Source organism: Xiphophorus maculatus, chromosome 12, assembly GCF_002775205.1.
Source record: "Xiphophorus maculatus strain JP 163 A chromosome 12, X_maculatus-5.0-male, whole genome shotgun sequence".
In the NCBI taxonomy this organism is placed as follows: Eukaryota; Metazoa; Chordata; class Actinopteri; order Cyprinodontiformes; family Poeciliidae; genus Xiphophorus; species Xiphophorus maculatus.
The window spans coordinates 19841004-19865792 of NC_036454.1; the positions used below are offsets into that span (position 1 = coordinate 19841004).

At 35.2% G+C, this 24789-nt stretch overlaps 1 protein-coding gene across 1 annotated transcript in view; it reads right to left on the reverse strand.

Annotated features, from left to right (window-relative positions):
- Positions 1-24789, reverse strand: part of edil3 (EGF like repeats and discoidin domains 3) — a 143840-nt gene that overhangs the window by 34149 nt on the left and 84902 nt on the right. Inside the window, 4 exon segments of the mRNA XM_023344053.1 lie at positions 2198-2382; positions 2735-2879; positions 3600-3755; positions 15616-15797. Of these exon segments, the coding sequence (XP_023199821.1) occupies positions 2198-2382; positions 2735-2879; positions 3600-3755; positions 15616-15797 (668 nt within the window).

Genomic DNA, 24789 nt, shown 5'->3' on the forward strand with positions numbered 1-24789 from the left:
TCCATCAATGAACTTAAATTATATCTTTTAGTGTTTGCAAAAACATTCCTCCTGTTTCCACTCCATAATGGAAATACTTTCCTGATTAATAGGAATACTTATTTCATCATTAAGGCTGATTAATTCCATTAGTCTGTGACACTTGAAGTCATTTAGTACTAGTGCTGAGTATTAATTATCGTCCATGGCAACCAGTTAAAAGTAGATATCCAACATGCAATGTAACAAATGCACATAAGATGATTTTTAATGCACAAACCACTCAACTGAAACTGTTGCATCACTATAAAAGTGAAACGGCACTCTGTGATATATGACTAGCTATGTTTGCTTTTGAGAGCCAAGACATCATATATGCCTGTGTGCAAAGACACAGTTTTTGGAAATGGAAGCCATTGATTTTCTCACAGCATCTGTGTAGCATCTCCTCTTCCCTGCCAGCACAGCATGTAATATGAGACCGCAAGTTTTTCTTTTACCTACAGCAATCAATTTTGCTCAACCAAGATCCATGGCATAGATTGGGCCTCTCTGAGTGCTTTTCTCCCTGAGCATACATCCCTGCATGTCATCATCCCCTGATAAGAGCTTTAAGCATGATAATAATTACAACAAAATGTCTGAATGAACCAAATCCAATTATATCTGGCAAATCATTATGACAGCAGAATGTGAAGAGTGGCACAGGTGTGGTGTGCTTCACTAATATTGGTACCACTTGAACTTTTTCAAATGTTTGTCATGTTACAGCCACAATCTTTGCTGTAATAAATTGCAAGTTTATATTACAGAAAAATGCTAAGTAGTGCTTATGCATGTAGTGAAATGAAAATCTGGAAGGTTTGACCTGCAGTTCAACTCAGGCCCTGTGGGTCAATGTTATGCAAATTCACTTTTGGTAAATCACTTTTATTAAATGGTAAAAAGTGATTTTATATTTTTACCTGGGGTATATCTCTTCCGCATTAGCACATGTAAAGACAGCAATGCCTTGCTCATTCTTCTTTATAAAATATCTCAAGTTAACTCACACTGGATGGAGGGCATTTGTGATAATCAGTTTCCAACACTTGCAGCAGATTATCAACTGGATTTATGCCTGGACTTTGGCTTGACTATGCTAATACACAGATATCCTCCAAACTAAACTGTTAGAGTTGATGTGAAGTCTTTTGTAGTGTATAACAGGTTTTCATCCTCAACTGAAATGTATTTAGATCGCTTTACATCTCCACCAACTCCCACTTCTCCTTTCCACTGGAGAAAAGAATCCCCTACAACATAACACCAGTTTTCTCTTTACACCAAATCTGTGTTATGTGTTTCTTAGCTTACATAGTCCTGTTTTTTCATTAATGTTATTGAACTAACATGTGAAACCTGCACCGAACAGCTGGATTTATAGGGAGATGAAATTACATACAACTGAACCATATTTACTAATTTTGTGAAGTGAGAAATAGGGAACATTTTTAAGGTCTTGCATGCACATTGGAATGGCCACAAACAAGTTCAATAAATCTTTAATTCCCAACAAGACAACCTCTTCTATGCCATTAACTCTATAGCTTGGAGTGAGATGTGGTTTCTCAACCTTAAAGAAAAGTGGATTAGCAACCTTTTATCAGGGAAAACTAAAATACATAAGGCTATAAGTGAGGGGATGTTGGGAATGATGCACTCCAAGTTGATGTGTAACCTGAACTTTCTCAGCCTCAAGTTCACATATTGTTGAAAAAAAAATCCAGAACTAAGCATTCATTTAGGGTTGTGTGTTATCCTTTTCAAGAAGCATGTACTGAAATGAAAACAAATAGGATTAAATGGTTGCAATCCAGACTGAAAACCTGGATTATGGCCAAAGATAACCTTGGCTTTTTTCAGCCAAGGTGTTAGGCTGAAAAAAAGCTTACATATAAATAAACAGATAGAAGGACTTATTTCTAGGTCTTTCCCCTTCCCCTCATCTTTGCCCTTGACTTTGTATGTAAAAAATTGAAAACAAAGGAAGGATGTCTTTAGCCTAAGCTAAGAATGCATCCTTTAGCTACATATTTTTTCTGAAAAAGTATAGCTAAATTCATTTGCATAAGATATTATATCAGCTTTCTGCAGGGTGTTCATTTCCAAACCAGTAAAATGATTTTTCTGTAGCGTACATGTAGAAATAGGAGATTAAAATCAGATTAAATTTTACCTGTAGCCACTGTGACTGGTCACTGTGTCCAGCTGTCCAGGCATTGACCTTGCCCTGTTTGTCCAAACGGGCTTTTCCAGGTTCCCAAGTGAACATGTCCATGTTGAGTGTTCGGAAAATGCTGGAAGCCGTGACCTGATAATCTTGGACATGGCCTGACTTCATCCCCAGTGGTTCAGAACAGCCTTAAAAGGACAAAAAGAGACAGGTTTGTTCCAAACTTTACATGATGTAAATTCACAAATGAAGGGATGTGAAAATAAATTGGGTTTTGACCAGAATGTTCAGACTTGTCAGCATTAATCACCAGAGACTTAAAAAAAATACTGTACTTTGTGATCACATGCAAATGTTGTTAACACCATTTTACAGCAACTACTCTTTTACGAACACAGTTTGATGTGAATAATTAAAGAAACCGTAGTTCTTTGAGTGAAATTAAAATAAGCATTCACAGGCCAATTTTACAAAAACAAGAGACTCTGATCAGTGCATCCAAAACATAAAAAATGTATCTGATTAGTAAAGACCAAATACCTGTCAGCTCACAGCCAAGCAGCTCCATGCGTAAGGTACAATGTCTCCTGCAAACTTGGGGGTAAACGCGCACAAATTGGGCTTCAATGGGAGGTGTAAAAGAGTTGGCTGATGGAGCATTGTTGTCAACATTTCCCCTGAAAATCTGTCGAACAGGATGAAACACCCACAGATGAGGGCAGAGAGAATGGTGAAACAGATCACTTTGCTATAATGTGACAATCAATCTACTGCACTCTGCAGTGTTTACCACATAGTGGACAAATTGCTGTCAGCCCAGGTCAACGAGCGAGAATTACTGAAAAAAATTAACAATTTCCTGCATCATTTGAACCTGATCATTCATAGAAACAGCAATGTGTTTTAAATTAGAGCCCCAGTAATTTTTCTAGTCTTTCTTCAGAATTACTAACTGAGAATAATATGATCCCAATACGTCTTGTAGTAAAAAAAGTAAGTACAGAATTGTATTTTCTTCTCAATTCTGGATAAATGCAAAAACAGATTTAATCACAGGAATTCAAGGACAGTTTAACAAAGGTATATCTTATAAATTAAATAAGATGACAGCAACCACATATTTCTGTCAAGAATGACAGAATGCTGCATAGACTATTTGAGGGCTGTTCATCCCCAAATAATACATAAATTGAATCTTAAACTCCTGGAAGTGGATAGGGATAAAGGGGAGCAGGATGGACCCTGTGTGCAAGCTAATTAGAAATCCATCTCATCATGTCCTCCACCTTGTCCTTCAATATTATAGTCTCTGTTCTCTGGGTGAGCATGTGTATGAGTACGTATCTTCATCAATGTGTCACAGAATTAGAGGCAATTGGTAAAGGTAGGCATACACGAGACTCACCATATCCTCATCTTTGCCCTTGACTTTGTATGTTCTCCAGGTCTTCCCATCATCGCTGTAGGCTACTTTGTATGACTTGACATACTCTGGGCTGCCGATACGTTTGGCACCTTGGGTAATCAGGCCTGTAACCCTCATTCTCCTCTGGAGGTTTATCTGCAGAGTTCAAAGAGAGCATACAAAAACATCAAATTCCCTCCTAATTTAATGGCTCATACACACATCAGATGGGTCTCTGCAGTCACAAACAGACAGAGCATGCTTGTCATGGAGATCAGTTTGCCCTATTCTATTGTTTCTGTCAGGTCATCTATCTTATTCAGAAACCCTACGATCAAATGAAACATTTAATCAATTCTCAAGATCCACATTCAACTACACCCACAATCTGCAATCAGACAATATGATGTGCAGAAGTTTGGTGAGCCAGTAGAAAGAGAGTGAAGCTGCAGTAGAAGGAGGTGATTAATGGTTGCCACTGATGCTATCTGGCAACACCAAAGTGAATCTTTACTCTAAGTGCATACAATTTTATGGAGTTTTACAAACATTTCATATTGACAAAGTGCATTCCAGCAGACCTGGACATTTTTCTTATGTTTTTCTGTTATATTTGCAGCATGCTTGTCGTTTTTAAATCAAAGGAGGATATAACAATACCTCTTGTCATGGCTCTCAAACAGTGCAAAAAACACTGGTTATGTAAAGTCTCATATATTTATGTCACGACAAATCAATCAATCAATCAGAATCAGTCAACAATATCTATACCATTTGATCGATTTGGTTGCAGTGATGCACCAGACAGAAAACTTAACATAGACACAATAAGTATACACATAACATGATTTAAAAATTGGCCCATAAAAACAGTATTTACATTACAGTGTTTACATTATTCATTCCCAACAGTAAAGACTAAATAAAAATAACATAAAAACCAAGTACAAGTGGGAGAAATACTGCGTGACAGAGAGCTAACAACAAAATTACATAGTAAGCCTGTGACAATAATAATTTAAAACAGCTTTCTTTATGTTCAAGAAAATAAGTCAAACAAATTAAAGTTAAACTCATATAACTCAAGCATGTGACATTAGAAAGAAAGAAAAAAGCAAAGTCAAAACTTGAACAAAAAAACCCACAAATCATGGCATATAAATCACACTCTTAAAACTAAGGTAAAAAAATTAACTTTGTGATTTTTAGTTTGAGACTATTTCCTCTCTCTGGATGATACTCCATGTTCTGCAAAACATATTTTGAGTTTTCATATACAGTAATTCACAGTCACATCAACAAAATATTTGGACCTAAATGTTTCCTGTCACAAAACTGGGCTTGTCTCTGAATTAACACATTCAGCCTCTCCTTAATGAACCTAGAAAGTATTCACACTGCTTTACTTTTTCATCATTTTATACTACAGTCTAATGCATTGTATTAAACTATTTCCTTAAAATTTGTCACACAAATATCCCACTATGACAATTTGGAAAACGGTTTATGAGTGTTTTGCATATTGTTTGTAAAAGAAAACCAAGAACTAACATTTATTTTAAAAAAACAAATCTGAAAAAAAGGAAAGCAATGTCGATACCCTATGGATGTACTCTAAAGCTGTGTATATACTGTCCCTTGTTTTAAATAAATGTACAATTATCTAAAATTCCACAGACAGTTTACATTTAGAGGTTGATAGCTCCTTCTTCTCCATCAAGAACTGGAGCTGTCAGTGAGGAAACCTTTTCCCCTTTCTTTTCATAATGTTTGTGACTGCTGTGTTTGCGGCAGACGGCCATGTTTCAGCTATAAGCCATGGCAATAGCGAAGAGACAACTGTTCACAACTGCTCTACAACATATGCATCTTTGTGGTGGTATTTGTAATGATTTTATAAATGACAGACAGAGGAAAAGCAGATAGTGGGCATAAGCCCAAGACGTATCTCTATCTAGAAGAGAGAGGAATGGTGTCATGAAGCCATGACAATTAAAAAAAAAAAATCACCAGAATAAACTAATGAGGCATTGTTGAAAACTAGCGAAAAATATATAATAGCTCTAGTCAGAGTTACAGTGTCACCACTTACACAGACTACCTGTGACAAACTGACAGGCAAACACTTCACTAATATAGGCATTGTCATTGAGTCTCAGTGACAGCTCAGTCTGCATGGAGAGTATAATAATATTATAATTATAATCAATAATGCTAAGCTCAGAGATTGGCATTATCAAATGCTTGTCCTTTTCATTGCATGATGAAAAGATGCTTAAATGCTGCTAAGTACCGTGATTAAATTCTAGATGGTGCTAGATAATTTAGTTGCATTCAGATGGGATCCAGCTTGTTCAACAAGAGCATGGAAAAGAAGAGTCAGGCAGACGTTTAGGTGGCATGAAAGGCTATTTTAGGAGAACAAAATATTTAGTGAGATTAGAAAGGCACTATTAAAACAGTTTTGTGATTTAGTTTCAGCCCCAAATCCTGAAAAATCTGCAGTGGTATTCTGAAAAGGAAATAAAACAAAGTACAACCAGAATTTACAATAAATTTCTTGTTTGGTACAATTTTGTGACATGATTAACATAAATTTTTATATTTTTCTTTGTTGGCTAGACAATGAGAATAATTAACTCAAAATTACATAAGTATTAAAAAGTAAAACATTTTGATCACAGTTTCAATTATTTTTCTACCTTGCAGAACATAAAAACGAACCGTTTTAGCATAAACAATGAAATTCTGTTCACATGTCAGGAGCAAATCTAGCTCAAAAATAAAGTTGCTGTTTTGTGGGGAATTTGCATGTTGTATTTTATTTTTTTTTCTAAAATAAAGTTTCTGCTTTCCTGATAAACTCCTAAACTAACATGTTATGTCAAAATGTAATACATGGTTGTTTGTCTCTGTATGACATAATGTGATAGACTGCCCGTCCAAGCTGTTTACCGCATGTCTTCAAGGCATTCTTGAATAACTTATAGAAGACTCAACTCATCACATTTACAGTACTTAGTACTCAAGTTGACAGCATTATGTGAAACATCCATGTTTTTTTACACAGTTTCATCACAATCTGTCATAGCTTGTTGAAAATAATGCCATGTAGTGTGCAATTTTGGCAAGCTTATGAAAATGTGAGAACGCTGATGTCAGTTGATGACAACTCTCATCTTCTGATAAAAATGTGAAGGCCTGTGGGGATAAAGGACTGGTGCCTTGTTGAAGTTCTCAGAAAATCCTCACAGACAATGGCTGGAGAGGGAGATAAAGGAAGTCCTCACCTTAATACAGAAACGTCTACCTTTGAGCTATGGTTGCAATCCTGTACATTATTTATGAAACGCATCCAGCACTTGCAGAACTGACTGGCACTCCTGGTGAGCATGTGTTAAAAACCATAAAACAGAAGTACCTCGTTGCAATAGCAATTCTCTCACTAAACATCTTCCCTCTGGCTTGATGGCAGGTATTAAGTGGAGAAGATAAATATAAATAGAATATAAAATCAGTGTATTGTGAACAAGTTCTGTGCTGGTCACTGGGTGAAAGAGGCGAGTTAGACATAGATATAGATATTCAACAGATCACTAGTCTATCACAGGATTACATATAGCCATGCAGGACCAACAACCATCCACTGTTTTGGAAGGACATTAGCCTTTGAAAGCTCAGGAAGAAAAACAAACTGTTTATGTTGACTGACTAATCAAAGCCTAACAGAAAACTTCTGTTTCTTCCAAAACTATTTTCAATTTGATGGGGCGTTTTTTGTTATGTTATCCATGCTTAAACAGAGCACTTGACTTACACATACAGTAGGAACCCCTTTAATAGCTTCAGAAGTCTGTTGACCCTTACATTCACACTCATAGCATTTCTTTGCTCTTTTCCATTTTCTCCATAGAGACAAGAACCTCTTGCGCTAATTAGAAGCCTTGTCACTAAAAGGCCACTGCTGTGCTAATTGTTGGTGATCCCTCACATGTTTAATGGCCACTCAGAAATGCACCTCTGTCACTTCAATGCTAATAGAGATTCATTTCCTAGTTTAAATTCAACATCAATAGAAGTGTCACACATGTGTGGACTGTGTGTCTACAGACATGCAGGTGCATGTGGCATTTTGGATGGGAAGAACTGAAATACCTTAAATGTTTGTACGAAATAAAAAAAAGAACCTCTCAGAAACACATATAATCACAACAACCTATTTGTTCAAACTCAAAAACTGTTGCTTGTTTTTGTTCAGATTAAAGTGTTGCTAAATCCTTTTCCTTACTGTGTACAGTAAGTCTCTAAATCAGCAAAATATGTCAAGACTGTGGATACTGTATAATTTCCTCCACAATACTAAATAACTAAAAATTGGGTTACACAACTTCCTGGATTCATGTGTTAAGATACAAATTGGAAAGCCGCTGGTGCAAGGGTAATGATTTTAGTTACTTTATATTCTTTCAATATTTTCTGTTAGATGAATATTCACTCCGCATATAGGGAGTAAATCGACTAAAAAATAAATTTAGCTTCACAGAGATCAGAATGTATGTTGCAACAGTAAGGCATATATTTTAAATGTGGTGGATAATTCCTTATTTTGCCACAGAGTGAAAATATGCATAATATGCCAATTAGTAATTCACAGAAAAACATATGAAACATGTACAGAGAAAACACGTTGCAAAATTGAAAATGGGCACTTTTCTACATTTAGTCTTCTCCCAGTATGCATGAAGAGTTTCAGTGTGTGGACGTTCTCAGAATAAAAACAAGCCTCTACATAAGAGATTCTTCATCAAATGATTTCTGCTCTCATAGTAAAGAAAAACTCTTGTTTTCACTTTATAATTCACATGCTTTCGCCTTCACTGCTGTAACCAGCTCATATTTAGCATATTTGCAACATCCTGAGATGGACTGTATTTGACTGAACGTTTTATGCCTCCAAGAATGTGTTAATAAATTAACAGTCCTTTATCAAAGACTGATTAAAATACATGCCACACAATTATGAAAAATGACTGCTAAAGAGTAGAGATGTGCAATAAAAAATATGAAAATATTTTACAGAATTTATTGTGAGGATAATGAAAGAGGCAAAAATATTTAAAAATTAAAAAGCCATTTTTTTGTTTATACAAAAGTTGAGTTGTGCAAAACTGTGCAAGAGTTTGATCTGTATAAACAATGCACCTATTATCCAACTGCTTTTCTATCTACACCCAATATATAAATTAGCATAATTATAATGGTAAACATTATTAAATATATACTTCGAATTACAAATTAGAATGTAAATGTGACAATTATTGATGCCACATTTGTTTTCTTTCACAACAGTGGAAAAAAGGTTTGAACAGCAAATAATTTTCATCATACTATTGGTTTTAGAGATTTGGAATCTTCCGGGTCTTCTGGTTTAAGCTAATGCATAAAGCAATTTATTTCTTTATAGCAAGTAATACACTTGCCATAAATGGTTGATACTCCCCAATCATGCAATTGCGGCATTATTGTTGTTTTTTTTTTTATGACACAATATTGTTGCTGAATATTTTAATAATGATTGCAGCTGCAATATGTCAACATTTTCCTGACTTCAATCTATCTAACTTGTCAAAATGATAATTTGAACACTCTGTTTAACCTTTTAACATTTCTGTGACTGATTTCAGGTGGAATAGATTAATGGCATGGAAACTAGGACTTATTGTGATAAAAAATTGCATATATGTATGGAAAGCAAGCAAACATGGAACTCCTGCGTGATGCATTTCAGTTGTGCACACACAATTCTAATTTTGGAACAGTGTCAACAAATGTGTGCTGCAAGCTAAATGAATAAACAGTGTAGGCATCAAGGACATTAAAAGACCATCAAACAACCTAAATATATTATTAACATGCAACGTTTGCATGCATGAGTTTTGAAACATTATATCTTTCCAAATGGTCCATCAAAGAAGGGATTTTTATGAAATTACATCAAAATAATAATGAAAAAACTAATAGGAAAAACTGTTTGTATTTTTATATTTACCATTGGCTATTCATATTTTTTAACTGAGGAATTAGTTTTTACAATAGCAGCCTTCTGCAAAAAGGAGCACTGACCTCTCGTTACCTGGCTCTCACCTACGTGGATTGTTACGACCACAAATGATTTCCATATTCAGTATAATCATGCTGACCAGCAAGACATAGCCCACACACAGACACAAGCATAGAAAGGTCAAGGGTATAAGAGCACAGAAATCCACTATTTGTTGATTGCGCATTGATATTACAACTGCAGAATTACTCAAATAATCAGATTGTCCTTGAAACTCTGTAAAACTTGTGGCACTAATAGGGTACGATCTAGTAAGATCTACTTTAGTAACTTTTAGAAAAAAAACATTTTACTTTTACTTGAGTAAACCTTATTAAGAAAAATCACTAATCTTATCCTCTACCAACTGTGAATAATTTTACTAAATAAAGAATAAACTTGTTTTCACCAAACATACCAGAAAAAAATAAACTCATAGTTTATGGTAAAGTGAGACTTTGAACACAAGCTTTGGTATTTTAATGTTATTTTTCTTCTGCTGTGCAACTAGGTGGTGAAGTGAAAAATAGATATTGTCTTTGGAAGTATTATCATATCATAACATACACATATGCATTACCTACTGTAAGTACTGGTTTTATAAGTCATATGTAACAAAAAAAATGATTCAAAAAAGTGCTTTATCTGCTTGAAGTTGTTCTTTTGTGATTACAGAGGAACTGGAGACAATTGTGTAATCAAATTGACAAGGATGTTTAATCAGCAATGTCACAAGCAGTTCCTGTGGTTGCATAGAAGTACACAGAAGAAGTATTTTCTATGTACTTGTTTACTAACACACCTATGCTCTCAGTAGTGAAAGGCACCTGTCATCCATAAGGAGCAACTACAGCTTTACTATCTTCCCCAAGGACATTTTGGCATATAGAGACACAAAAACGTTATGGGACAGTTTGCTCCAACAGCAGTGCAAAGCATGATTTACACTAGCAACCGCAGAACTGAGTCAAACTGATGAATACCACACAAAGCAAATCAGGTTACAGGTCTAAGTGTTTGCAGTGTTCAGCAAGGCGTAGGGAAATTTAAATCCTTGGACCAGCATGTCCAAAAGCGTTTAGTCACTTACTGTCATGGTACATTTGTAAAATAAAGCGCAATAGAAATACTTTTTTCAGGGTCACACTTCTGCCACAAAACAACTACTGAAGATTTTTCATTCTACGTTGGCGCCGGAAAGACCAGAAAGAAACTATTTTTTGTGACTTACTGAGCAGCAGATACAGTCATATTCAATAAATTAGAATATGGGTTCTAATGAGGCTACGTTGCCACATTAAAAGTACCTTTTGAATATAACAACCTTTAAGCAGGTATCAAACATAGTTTTCATTAAGCTCACATTTCTGGTTTAGAAATGTTTTTTTTCTTAGTATGATATATTAATATATGATTTAAACTGTATATGGTATATATGATTTGACCAAGATGGCAAAACTAATAAATAATAAACCAAATCTCTTTTTTTATCAGATTCAAATAATTGCAACATCTTTTCTAATGAGTGCAAAGCAGTAAGAAACAACCATTAAAACTTACACAAACTGCAAAATAACAGTGGAATAAACACAAAATTATTTTTTTCTGATTTTGGTCTCACACCAATCAACCCAACTACGTAAATCCAGTCATATGAATCTGAATAAACAACAAAACCCAACGGAGTGCAGCATCCCAACATTATGTCTTTAACCATGTAACTTTCATCAAAATATGTGTACACCCGCTTAGCCGTCAGAGGTGATTTGTATTGTTTCATTTTTCCAACGCAGCTGGCTGAAGCAATATCTTGCTGATATTGGTGAGACCGGCAGCATATTTCCCTTGAGTGTTCAAATGCAATTTTGCAAGCTGGATATGGCGAGGCTGTAAAAAAAAAAAAAAAAAAAAAAAAAAACTCACATTCCTTCACTACATAGGTGTGTAAACCTTTTGTAACTACACAAAAATCAAAAACCCACAAAACAAAAATAAACGCATATGTAGTCCACATTTTCTCTAAATTATGTTTTACTTTGGTTTAAAACTGATGAAGCTCTAAGTGGTGGATCTTGAATTAGGTAATGTAAAAAGGTTTAGGGTGATGCATCAGACAAAACCCAAAAACAAGCTAGAAGCAAATCTAATAAAACCTGACAAGGTTGTAACTTGACAGTATTAGCCTGTTTGCATGTCCCACATCACTTCACTCCACAAAGGCACAACACTGACTGTTTAGCCTAATGTCAGTGCATTTTCATGCCTGTAAACCTCTGCACTCATGTCTCAATTCCACAGAAACACAAAATATCCGTACCGTTGTGTTTTATAAGTGGCGTTATTAGTGTCAATGTTTTGTACTCCTTCCTTCTCACCTTTGTACAGTGCCAGATTTTCTCCCTGTTTTATTTTGCATATCGATTTTTATTTTATTTTCCTAATTTCCTGTTGCTACATGTAGCTTACCTTTCCCCACCATTCTGCTGTGTTGCGTTGCTTTCCTAGGATTCTTCTCCTTCTTTTACTGTTCACTGACTATCACATATCCGAAGAAAAGTGTTTTCCTGATTCAAAATTTGCTTTAATCTCTAGTTATTCAAGATTTTTTCAACCTAGCTAAAACATGCAAACAAATTCAAACAGGGACGCAAAAATTAATTTCAAGTGTTTTCAGGTTTTATTCTTCTATATGGAGGATTGACCTGTCTGTGGGCTGAAAATCTACATTCTGGACACCTTGATGTTCTGGTAAATTTCTCATGAATATTAGGTAATAAAGCTTAACACAATAATTAATTTCTTATTGGAAATAAATAAATAAATGAAATTGCTATTCTTTAATGCATTGGTTTTGATCTAGAAATTGCAGTGGGAATTTTTATATTTTAAAGAAAGCTTTATGTTTTTCTTATTTTCTGTATTAAGCTAAGTTTTTCTCCCTTTTTTGTTGCTCTGTCATATTTACCTGGACAGAACATTAAGTGCTCCCCTGTTTAAGACTCTTCAGTTTTATTTGTTTATGATGAATATTTAATTGGATTTTGGTCGTGGGATTGTAGCCAGATCTTGCAGCAGCTACTACAAATGAAATTATAAATTTTGGATTAGCATAATACTCAAAATATTATTTTATTTTTTGGCACGATCAGACTTGCTAATGGTAATATCTGTATATGCCATCCCACTCAAACATTTTGCACTATGTATTATTTTAGTCATACTTCCTTATCTTTGCTTCATTGTTAGAACTATGCTTTCATAAAATAAAACAAGATGCACAATTCTTTAAAACAGGAATTTTATTTGATTGATTCAAAGAAGTTTGCATCTTATTTTGTGATGAAGAGAAACCCTAAATTTGTTTTTCAAGCACAAATCACTTAGGATAACACTGGTTAATCTGTCACTTTGGTGATGCTGTCAGAAACTCCTGAGTCTGGAGAATTGTGCAGCTGCTGTCAGAGTTAATTTATGAGTTTATGACTGTGACCGTATGAAGACGGAGATCACAACTCTGAAAAATGATTGGCAAATATACTTTGGTTTTAAAATTGTGAGTTTTAGCTGTGTGATAGTAAGTTAGTGATTTTTCACTGATTGTCCATTTCATGCTTTTGAAATCGAAAGATTAACGTCAGTGATATTTGCTTCAAAAGTTGTTTTTTTTTACCTTTATCAAGTACAGAATGTACCTGTGATGCAATGGCTTTTTCGACATGCTGAGGTTTTCAAACTATTTTTTCAAAGAACGATTTTCCGTACTCAAAAAGACAAGATAGAACAACTTTCTGACTTTGAACAACAGAGACAGAGAGGTGTGAGAGCTTTCTAAATTCATCTGTTACTTTTGTAAAATATGTACTTTTGCCTCTTTTTACAGTATACGACCACAGCAAGATCTGCTTTGGATTTGATCATTTGTTCTGAACAGCTTCATGTCAAATAAGCAGTGAAAACATAACATTTTAATGTTTGCATTTTATGTAACATCTAAATGTTAGTGAAATGGGTTTTCTATATGTAATTTAATTTTATTAATCTTGCTTACTTTATTTTTCCACGAAGCACTTTGAATTATGTAACATATCAATTGAGCAAATCAAATAAACCTGTTTTGCCCTGCATACAATTAATCAATGTTACTATTTAATCTACTAAGAGTAAAACAAATAGTACAAATACCAATGGTAAAAATTAAGAACAAGAAAAAGAAGAATATATCACTGTACATTTGATATGTTGATTATCAATTTCTCTTAAACTGTTTTCTAATACAAATAATGTAAACTATTAATGTGTTGGACAGAATTGGAAAAAGGCAAAAACAATAGAAGTTATTCACGACTCATATTGTGCATGAAATCAAATGTCACATTTACTAGTCTTCATCTCTTATACCCCTTACAATTGGGGTGTAAGAATACATCCAGCTCGCAATATGAAATGCGACATTATTTTGGGATTACGGCATGCAGACAAGGCGATATTTAGAAATGGTTTTGAGAAAAATAAGAATCCCCATTTTTTGATTTACACAAACTAACTAAAGGCTTCACAAACCAAAAAAGTTATGTATTGATGACTCTGTAGTTAGTGTGCAAAAATTGAGTCTCTAGCAAAAAGAAAAAGAAGATATAACTGTACACTGTTTATGTAGACATAGACTCCATGTTCTCATCGATTTCTCTTAAACTATTGTCTCATACAGTGAACACAAACTATCTTAGGGTTGGACTTGGAAAAGGGCACAAACAAGGGAGGCTATTTGCAACTCCTATTGATCTATTTTGTGCTTTGAAAATAAGCACTGCCTATTAGAACATCAAGAATGTTAACTTCAACACAGCCAGAGAAAAAGAAGAATTTTAAACATCAGTGCTTGTTTTGCAATAAATATGGATATCTTTTCACATTTGTATGCTTGTTGTAGATAAAAGCCCTGTAGGAGGTTAGTGAAACACTGCAGTACAAAAGGCAAAAAAGTTGTGATTTTAACATGAAAATTACACTGTTAGAACTTGGATCAAACATCAACTGTATCACCATTTGCCCACTAATTTACAGAGCAAACTTCACACATTTAAAAAAGAACTCATCATATCAGTGTAATGAATTATTTCTATATTGAGTGTCTTAGTTTTAACCTTAAAAACCTTGCCAAGCTCTAATTATTATCCAGAATATTATGCTCTTGAGGTATAAATTATAAGTTAGATTTGTGAAATGTCACTTTTAGGTGAGTTGTATAGGAGTGGGACGATACACCCACCTCACAAGAAAAGATACCACATGATTTTCGGGTTACAACATAAAAACTAAAAATGTTTGGTCAATACATACTGGCTAAAGGTTTCATAATTGAAAAAGTTATGAATTGAAGACTGAAATTAGCATGCAAGACCTGATTAGATTTGACAATATATAAATATTTTTTCACAAATCCTTTGCAGTTCAGATATCAGACAGTTTCCGTGGTTGGGTCTCGTTGAGTTACAGTATGTACTTCACGTAATAACTGCAGGGAGCCAGGGCCTTCAGTGTTGAAACTCAACTGTTTCAAGGAAAATAAGAGTATTCACATAAATTGTAGTGGCTTTTTTGAGATTGGAGTCAAGAATTAATTTAGATTAAACTTAATTTTCTAATTAAAATTATTTGAACACCTCAAAGTGTTTGAGCAAGTCAATCACTTTCATAACTGACATCTGCATCTGTTCTGCACTCCATTTAGCCCTTTTTATGGGTCTTTATAAGTGTGGAGTCAACTTTCTAATCCAAGTAAAACTTTACTATTTAAAGACACAACCAACTAGGGGCCTGTATTTAATTAAGACTGCACCTGTGCTCTAATTTACAGTAGTTTTCTCGAGCCCTAAGCTGGCTTTGCGTGCTGGCCATCCTGTCACTGTGTTTTACCTGGATCCATGGCCATCTGTCATTCTCGGCAGCCGTCCAGGCATTGACCAGGCCCTTCTTGTTGAGGCGTGCAAAGTATGGGTACCACTTCTGCAAGCCAAAGAGAGCACGGTGGGTGGAGGAGGCTGTTATCTGTTGGTTGGAGATTATACCACCCTCCATGCCCAGTGGTCCAGAGCATTCTGGGAAAAGAAAGTAGGAAAGACAAATGAAGCTTTCAAAACTTGCAAATAGTGCAAGCAAACTACATTTGATTTTCCAAATACAAGATTACTGATAGATTACTGAGTTTCTCTGCCATATGATGTTTTATTACACTCTTTTATCCCCAAGAAAAATTACAAATTGTTATTTTTCTGAGCCTGTGCAACCCACAATTAAAACTATTGTCTCTCTAATCTTTGTCCCTGTGTCTCAATAGCTTAGATAATTGTGAAAAAGGTCATTTCTTTCAGCATCTCACGACGAAAAGTGATGTTCACATATTAAATAGATTCATTACATTCAGAGGGATGCATTCCAAGTGTCTATTATGGGTATTTATTTAATATGGCTTACAGCTAATGAAAACTCCCATTTTCTTTTTAGAAAATTTGAATTAACAGTGGACATTCTAAAAAATATCACATCATAATTTTCTGCAGTAAAGTCACAATCACAATTTTATCATGGTTTTCCCACATAAACACATAGCTCTTAAGGACAAAAAGAAACATAAGACACCGTCTCTTAGTGCAAGGAGAATTTCTACTCATATTAATTTCTGCTACATATGTCAAGCAGAACATTAAAGAAATGTCGCTTTCAACACAAAAAGTAGTTTGTGTTTCAAACTGTCCTCTGACTTTTAGCAACATGTTACCTTCTAATATGCAACTGCATCAAAGTATTTCATCATCTTTATTGTATTAATCTCATTTACCAATTAATCATCAATGTCACTATTATTATGGGAGGCTCTTGTAGGCAGTAGCAATAATTTAGATAATTTTGTGAAAATTATTACTTTATGAATTTCATATGAATTTCATTCATAATTTCATTATCTTTCACCAACATAATAAACTTACAATGTCTTCCATATTAAATCCTTCAAGTCAGGGAAAAATTACAGCAGACCACACATACATATATCTGCATTTAGACTGTTTTTTTTTCTTCTTTTTTAGCAAGGAGGTTACTGTAAGATGTTTAAATTAGCTTTATGCTATTTGACATTTAGAACGTTTCTGTGTGGATAAGTGTTTGATTGCAAAGGTTTTGCCATATTGACTCTATAAATAAAACATAAATTCTTGTGATTTTTATTCTGGCTGCCCTGCTGAGAGCAATCACACCTTCAGACACAATAAATCTGACAGTCTTATAACCAATTAAACAGGCAAACCAGACAATTTTGAAGAGTGCAAACATCCAGACAGAAGCCTATTTATGCTTCAGATAGCACTTGGTGGTATCTGGGGGTTTGAGCACTCTTGTGTTTCTTTATTCTTTAGCCTTCTGCTTGAATATGCTGCAGGAATGAACTTGATAAAAAAAAAATAAAAGTACTAAATATAATTAAATAATCATTTAATTTTCAGTTGTAATAGTATTATACTACAATCGTGGTATTTATTGAAACCAGTAGCCATTATCCCAGTTCCATCTTTTGTTTGTAGCTGAAGAAAAAGAAGATAAACAAAACTTGCGTCTGAGCAAGAACATGGAACTGTAATGCACATATGAAATGTTGCTTATTCATTATCTCATAATGTCTTTGCTTTGTCTTAACATTTTCTAATTCTTATCACAAACTAAGATCATAACATCTACCACCTCTATTTTTAATATTTCACAACACCAAAAGAACAAGAATTCAGACAGAAAAGTCGATCGGCTAAAGAATATGTCCATGTCATTTTGCATGAATTAGGTGGCTCATTCACACTGTTGGTTTTGCTATTTCTCATTTTCATCTTCTGATAAAATCCCATAGACTGGATTTAGATCAAAGTTGCCAATCAACGATCCACTGTGACATCATGAACATTAAATTACACATTGATACTTTTGATTCAAGAATGGCTTAACACAAGGACTTGAACAGTTACAGAATAACCCATGTCCTATACGTCGGTGTTGACTCCAACTGTGGTCCTGGTTATTTGAAGCTTCCCAAAATCTTGACTGGCCTTTGCTTCACAGTCCTTTTAGGGCGGTGGTTATCACTCTGGCTTCTACACATTTTTCTGCCACACTTTTTTCTTCCATTCAACTTCCCATAGCACTATTTGAGCTGCCAGCTTCTTCAGCAGTTACCATTTGTGGCTTTTCCTTTAAGTGGGAAGTATACTCAGCAAGTGTTAAGTCAGCAGTCTTCCCCATACTTGTGTGGAATGCCAGCTCTTCAAAACGGAACCGATAACTTCACTAAAACAGCACATATCTGAAAGCTGCAAAACGGAGTTAGCGCCTATATGACGGGCTTTTGCCTTTGACATCCACAAGAGGGGCTTTTGTTTATTTATCTGTGTTAATAAATGTAGGTTTACCTCAAAACAAGAAACTTCCCACTATTTTAAATATAGCAAAGTCCTGAAAAGCCAAAACTGTAAACAATGAAAGTTGTCTGTTCACATTTTACAAAACTATTTGAAAGATTTTCCATATTGTTTTTCCATCTAGAACAAAGTCCTTATTGTTATTCTCCACAGGAAATGTGGCTAAGGCTGCCCAACTCTTTCCTTCTTATTTGTACAATGTTAAGCATCTTACCATTCACAGCATTCAAGTGAGAAAGAAAAGAGACAAGAATCTTTAAGTAAGAGAACAGCCGGTTGTGTTTTCACCCTTATTCCTGGCTGTCTGAGCATGCTATGCATTTCATTAAACATGCCTGCAGTAAAATAAAAACGGCAACTTGGTAAGGTTAATTTGAAGACACTTAGGTATGAGACAGAGTCAGGGAGGCACATTCTTTACACAATTAATAACAAAGAAGATTAAAAGGTTTAACAAATTATTCACTTGGAAAACAGGTTTTCTTTTCTTTTGCTTCCCTCATGAACATAGAAGATTTTCTAAATCTATACTAGTTAACAGTTTTTTCCTCCAAAATAAACCATTTTCAAACCATACAGTTTAATCTTAAAGGTTACAAAATAACTTTAAAAACATCAATAAGACATCATACTAGAAGAGCTCTTAAATTTCAGCTTTGGTGGAAGTTTTGGTTCAGTTTAGCTCATTGGCATAAAAGTATATAAGGCATCACTTTAGTTGTTAAGAATCTTCCAACCTGAAATAACTGCTGTAATAAAATTGTTCCCTTCAGTGCCTCATCATAAAAAGCTTCATTTAAGATATTTTACTTTTTCACCCATAATTGGTAATACACTGCATTTACATTCAGCACATTCTAATTCAAAGCCTTTAAGCTAAGGAAAAGCCTGGCATCTTTTTGCTTCTTATAGCTGACAAAATACAGTAGCTCCCACCATAAACAGCGTCCCAGCTTTACCGGGGCTTAGGCATATTATTTGCGACAGATGCTTAAGTTTTAATTAGACCATAAGTCATGTAAATAGTTGTCATAAACGCAAAGAATTATGGGAAGAGATTTTTTCAAATAAAAACGTTATATACTGCATTCTCAGCAATAATGTCAGTTCTCTCCTGAAATGTAGACTATGTTTAAGGTAAATCAAGTGTAAAAGACATCCACAACAAATAAACGCTACTGGTGCTTTCCATTGAAATAGCTCATATACTTTGACTATCGTTGGTGGAATAATTCAGTTCAGTCAGACTGAAGAAGGGTACTGGTATTTATTGTTTTTTTCCTAGATCATGTTCTTTGGCAATACTTGCACTGTTTCAGTATTTCCTACATTTAGTTCTCACTGACAGCTAAAAGTCATGGAAAGGAAACTGAAAATGAACCTAAAAAAAACAAACTTAATTCAGTTCAATTTATACAGCTGAACTTTGTTCAAGAATGAATGCATGCATATCAACACATTGCAATATAAATTAAAAGTTTATATTGCAATATTGGAAGATTTAATTTATGTTCCTTTTGATGATTATGAGTTACAGCTGATGAAAACCCAAAGTTCACCACCAACAGTCTTACGGGAAAATTAATTATATCTTCAAGAAGGTTGGGGAAGCATTGGGGGCTAAATGGGATTGCTAGATGACTGTTCTGACTTAGGACTTAAGTAAACAGGCTGGGATGAGCAGTAGATGGCATGCTCCCCAAATTATTCCTGACTTTGGAAATCTGAATAATGGGTCTCAAGCAATCAATAAAAAGTCATAAGAATACTGAGTTTTGGTAATATATGTTTTTGTGAAGTGTGTTGTCTCTAAATATAGCATATTTAACTTATTTGACTACTGTCTGCTAGTGTTTTTCTGCCTACCAACTTAAACAAATCTGCTCTAAGCTACAAAGACGGAGAAGACTTAATTAACTTCAAAGTTCCCAAAAAGAGTGTAGGCATGTCATAGTCAGACTTTAGTCAGAGCCCAGGTGGAACAAACAGACTGAAGTGAAAACTGCAAATGAACTGTGTCCATGCAAAACAGCCTTAAGGGGATGCCTGAAGCTGTAGCCACTGGAAAGCTATGATGGGCCTTTCACTATTAAAACAAAACTCCTACAGAATTTCAGACTCTGTGCTCACACACAAAGGGAACATGCACACACACCAGCAGACAATGAAACTGGCAGCATAGAGAGCTGTAAGGGAGCTTTACCCATGCAGGAAAGTCTAGAGTGAGGAAAGAATGGAACAATGAAAACAACCGCAGCACAACTTATCCAGCTGCTAAGACTGTAGGGTCTTAGTCAACAGAAGTCTTGGGAGACACTGAGTAATGTCTGAAGAGAGTCAAGGGAGTGTCCACTATAGACTGTAGGAGACGTAAGAGAATATCCAAATGTATATAGTGTGTGGCCCTGTATTTGATACTTTGTAAGACCATTTTTCCAATAAATACGGCTGCTCATGGAGCCCAAAGCTAAGGCCCTAAAAGAAGTACTGTTTATGGGTTATGGGTGAAGTTCATGACTAAAGTATGAACTGAGTTTAGGTTAGGTTTAGGGTTTGATATGTACTGATGATGGATAGGGTTAGGGTAACAGCCAGGGTTAGACTGTAAAAATAAATGGAAGTCAATGAAAAGCCCCTGCAAAGATAGGGAAATATAACAAGAGTAAGCGTGTGCGCGTGTAGGGGTGTGTGTACACACAGTTGAGAGATGTGTTCATGCATTCCAGCATGGCAAATCAATCTTGCTTCAGTGGTTCATTCTATGTGACTCACTGCTTCCAGACTGGTGTAGGTGGATACACAGGCTTCCTGCTGGAGCTCTGAGAGCCAGCTGATCTTTCAATATCAGATAAATCAACTTAATTTGAACCTCTTCAAAAGTCTGAGTATAAGAAGCTTTTATTTTTGTACATGCTATCTCTATTGCAATTAAAGGCTTGGAAAGATTAATATCTTTGTAGGATCTTTCAAAGCTCTTTTGTCATAAATAAGCCTGCACAATAGTCATACTAATGATATGTTAGTGTGAATTCCAACAAATTCTGACTCATGATACATTACATTTCCTCAATTAAATGTCAAACATCTTTACTCTAAAGAGCCAAAATAAAGCACAAATTAGTTTACATTTATTTTTCCCCCATTAAATATATATCTACCATTTTTCAACAATAATGAGCAAGCTGGCTCTCAGTTAGGAAGCCTAATGGTGTGTTTGAAGACTGAAGTATTAATTCTAACAGTGCATATATTTATTTGAGCATAAAATTATTTTACAGAAAATTGCAATTGTAATAACAATATATATCAACACGTTTCCAGATCTACATGAGTCAACATAGGTTCAAGACTGCTAGTAATTAGGAAAAGTGCACTGGAAAACTGAGAAACATTATTCTCTCCCATGACAATAAGAATGCATCACTTAAATACCTTATGCATAACTTTGCAGCATGAGAAACATCCTAATGTCACAATCTCAAATGTGAATGTATACTCTATCAAAAGGGCCTATAGAACAAATAGAAGAGGACTTGAATTGTGCAAACCACTTGTACGTAATTTGGATGTTTATCTAGAGGTGCTCTGTGCCACAAAGAAGACTGGATTTACAAGGACCATTTGGCCAGAATTTTGAAATCAGGGAACCTAATTCAAATGATCTTCAAGTCTGCAAGATTCTGGGTTTCCTGATCTGGCAATCCCTTGCTTCAGTGGGAGAAAGCCACAGCAGTGGTTCAGCTGCACCAGTCCCAAGTCCAGCTCAGAAATGATACTCAGATGAGAATTTTATTAATATTATTATTATTATTATTGATTTAGTCGAAGGGTAATGCTGAGGTAATGTTTTCCTCAGTATCCTTGCTGATGAGCAATTATTGGAGCTGGGCAGGACAATGAGGGTGCTTCACACTATTCCTATTCACATGCTGATGGTGGCAAGCTCCTGGATTGCAGCCACAGTTACCCTGGGGCAGTCTGACAGAAGCAAGGTCACCATGAACTGGCGCGACTGGGTAGTCTGACCACCACCAGCAGGCAAGACTGGTGAAGTGTCTTGCTCAAGGAAACAACAACTGAGATATATGAAGCAGGGAACTCATCAATTACAGCATGAACTCCTACCCCCGTTGCAAATTTTTTAAAAATATGATGATCTCTGCTCGCTTTCCTCAATGCAAACACAACCAGAGCCAGAGTAACATAGGGACGGGGCGACCGCAACCACGCCCTGTAGTGCAAAGAGGCCTTAAGGGAGCTGCCTAAGCAAATTTCCTTCCAATTTAATATTCTTGAAACCGTTCAAAGTTTTCCAAAGTTATCAGTTCAATAGAAAGATAACCCAGAATTATTGGAACTAGTTATAATTTGTCTTTCAAAAACTGCCTGAAAATTATTTGCAAGCATTTTGTAATAGACTATTCTCAAACATTTTTTATGAAAGTTAAGTTAGTCCAAGTTGCAAAACAAAAAAACTTCTTCATATTTCAATGCACTTTTTAAGCATTACATGGTCCATTAGAGTTTTGTGATTGAGTTCTAACTCATACACCAATGATGACATTCAGGATACTTTTATTTATTTAATTTTCTGACAGTGATTCAATAGATTCAATTTGGAGGAATCAGATTACATATGTGATACACATGTTACTTGATCCTTTTATATATGTATGTGCTATTTTATTTTGGTCCATCACAAAAAAAATTAAACAAATATGTGTGTGGCCCTATGTGATAAAATGTGAAGAATTGTTTAGAGACATGAAGGATTTTTAACTGTACTGCATAGTGCAACGTTTGGGATCACGTGAAACAAGTTTAAGTAGGTATTTCCAATTTGATTGACTTTAAGTGTGTGCCTCCAATAGGCTTGCTCTCATTGGCTGTGGTAGTTCTTAATATGCTAACAACCTAAATTTGAAATTCTGCAGGTGAAAAACAAGGGTCGTTTTTTCTGTGCAGGCTGACATATTGGACTTATGTTATGCTGTGTCACTGTAATGTAATATTTGCCTAGATACCTCTTTGGTAGCACTCTCATGGGATATAATATGTGGATGTTGTGACAAGACACCACTGCAAAGCGACATTCCTTTTCACCTTGTGGCAATGATGGGCCAGTCTTAACGAGCTGCCTGCCAGTCGTTCGTCAGTGCAGCAGAGGCAGCTGGCCCCCGGGCCTTGCCCTGCTGCCCTCTAAGCATATATCAGCCTCACGGTAGCTCACATCGCTAACACCAACACTGGCGTGCAGTGACAGCTGAATCCATCTCCCACAAGCTCTGCCTAGACCCTAACAAATTACTACCCAACTGAAATTAATGCCAACATAACAATACTAATGAGCATGCAGCAGTAAGAGTTGATAAGGGAAAGAATGATAAACAGATGAAACAGATGTCAGCCATATAGCGGGGCTTCAACAGGTGACAAATGAGGTTGGGGAAAAGGAAAAATATATATTTATGTGCTGTTAAGTTTTCAAATCTGATAGGCAATTGACAGTCACTTAAAATTTTTTTAACAAAATAGCAAAATAGGAAAATAAAAAGTTGCATGCCCTAAGGTTATTAGTCAGAGGCCCTACCAAAGGATAAGCTATCTTCCTTTTCTAAAGTAAACTCACAACTATATATTAATATTCTTCAATCACATGTTATTTCTGCAAAATTATATAGAAAGACAGTTTTCATTAGATGCTAGATTGAGTCATTAGATTCAAGATAATGTAGGACAGTTGTAAGCGATTATTTTATGATTATACTTTGTTTCTTGCATATCTAACAGTGGTTTGTCTTGGCAGCTAAAAGACCTGATGCTACTTTTTACTTTTCATTTTTATTAGCTCAGAGATCTTTACTAAAACACCGATCTCTGTCACAATATGACAAGCAACAGTGACAACGTCACCAACAAAGAAGTATAGAGTGTAAAAATGCACTATTTGCATAAACCATTGCCCACACACAGTGGTGGGCCTATGGAACAAATCAGAGAAGAAGACATGTGTTTGTATCAGATGCATATATCAGATATTCAATCAGTTAAAACAGTCTTCATCTTTTCCAGAAAGGATAAACCAAACAAACAACCCTCACAAGAAGATCCTGCTTTTTTAAAGGCAGAACATTTTAATGACATTGTGTTTTTCTTGGATGCAAAAAGGGAACATCCTAAGGCTGGAACACAACCAATCCTTGGCTCTCACATATCTGGGAAACATGCTTATCAGTTATATTAACAACATTTTTCTGGATATGCAGAAAGAAAAACTGCTTTGTTACACAGTCACACCTGATCCCCTCCACCTACATACATTTTCCTCACAAGTCTAATTTTATCTGACACCTCAACATTCCTATGCCTGAGAGTGAATCTCAAAAGGTCAGTGTTATAAATCTTTATCATATCAAAGCACGGTAGACGCTATCTAAATCTATTCATCTAGGATTTGATTTACACACATTTTATTATATTATTACTAAATGCACATTTTGATTAGAGAAAATTTACAAAATTAAGTTTGTTTTACACCTTAATGGGCCACAAATAAATTAAATAAAAAGAAAAAAAAAGAAGACAAAGGAACTTTTGCACTGATTTTTGGTGGCAAAAAAACAAATTATGA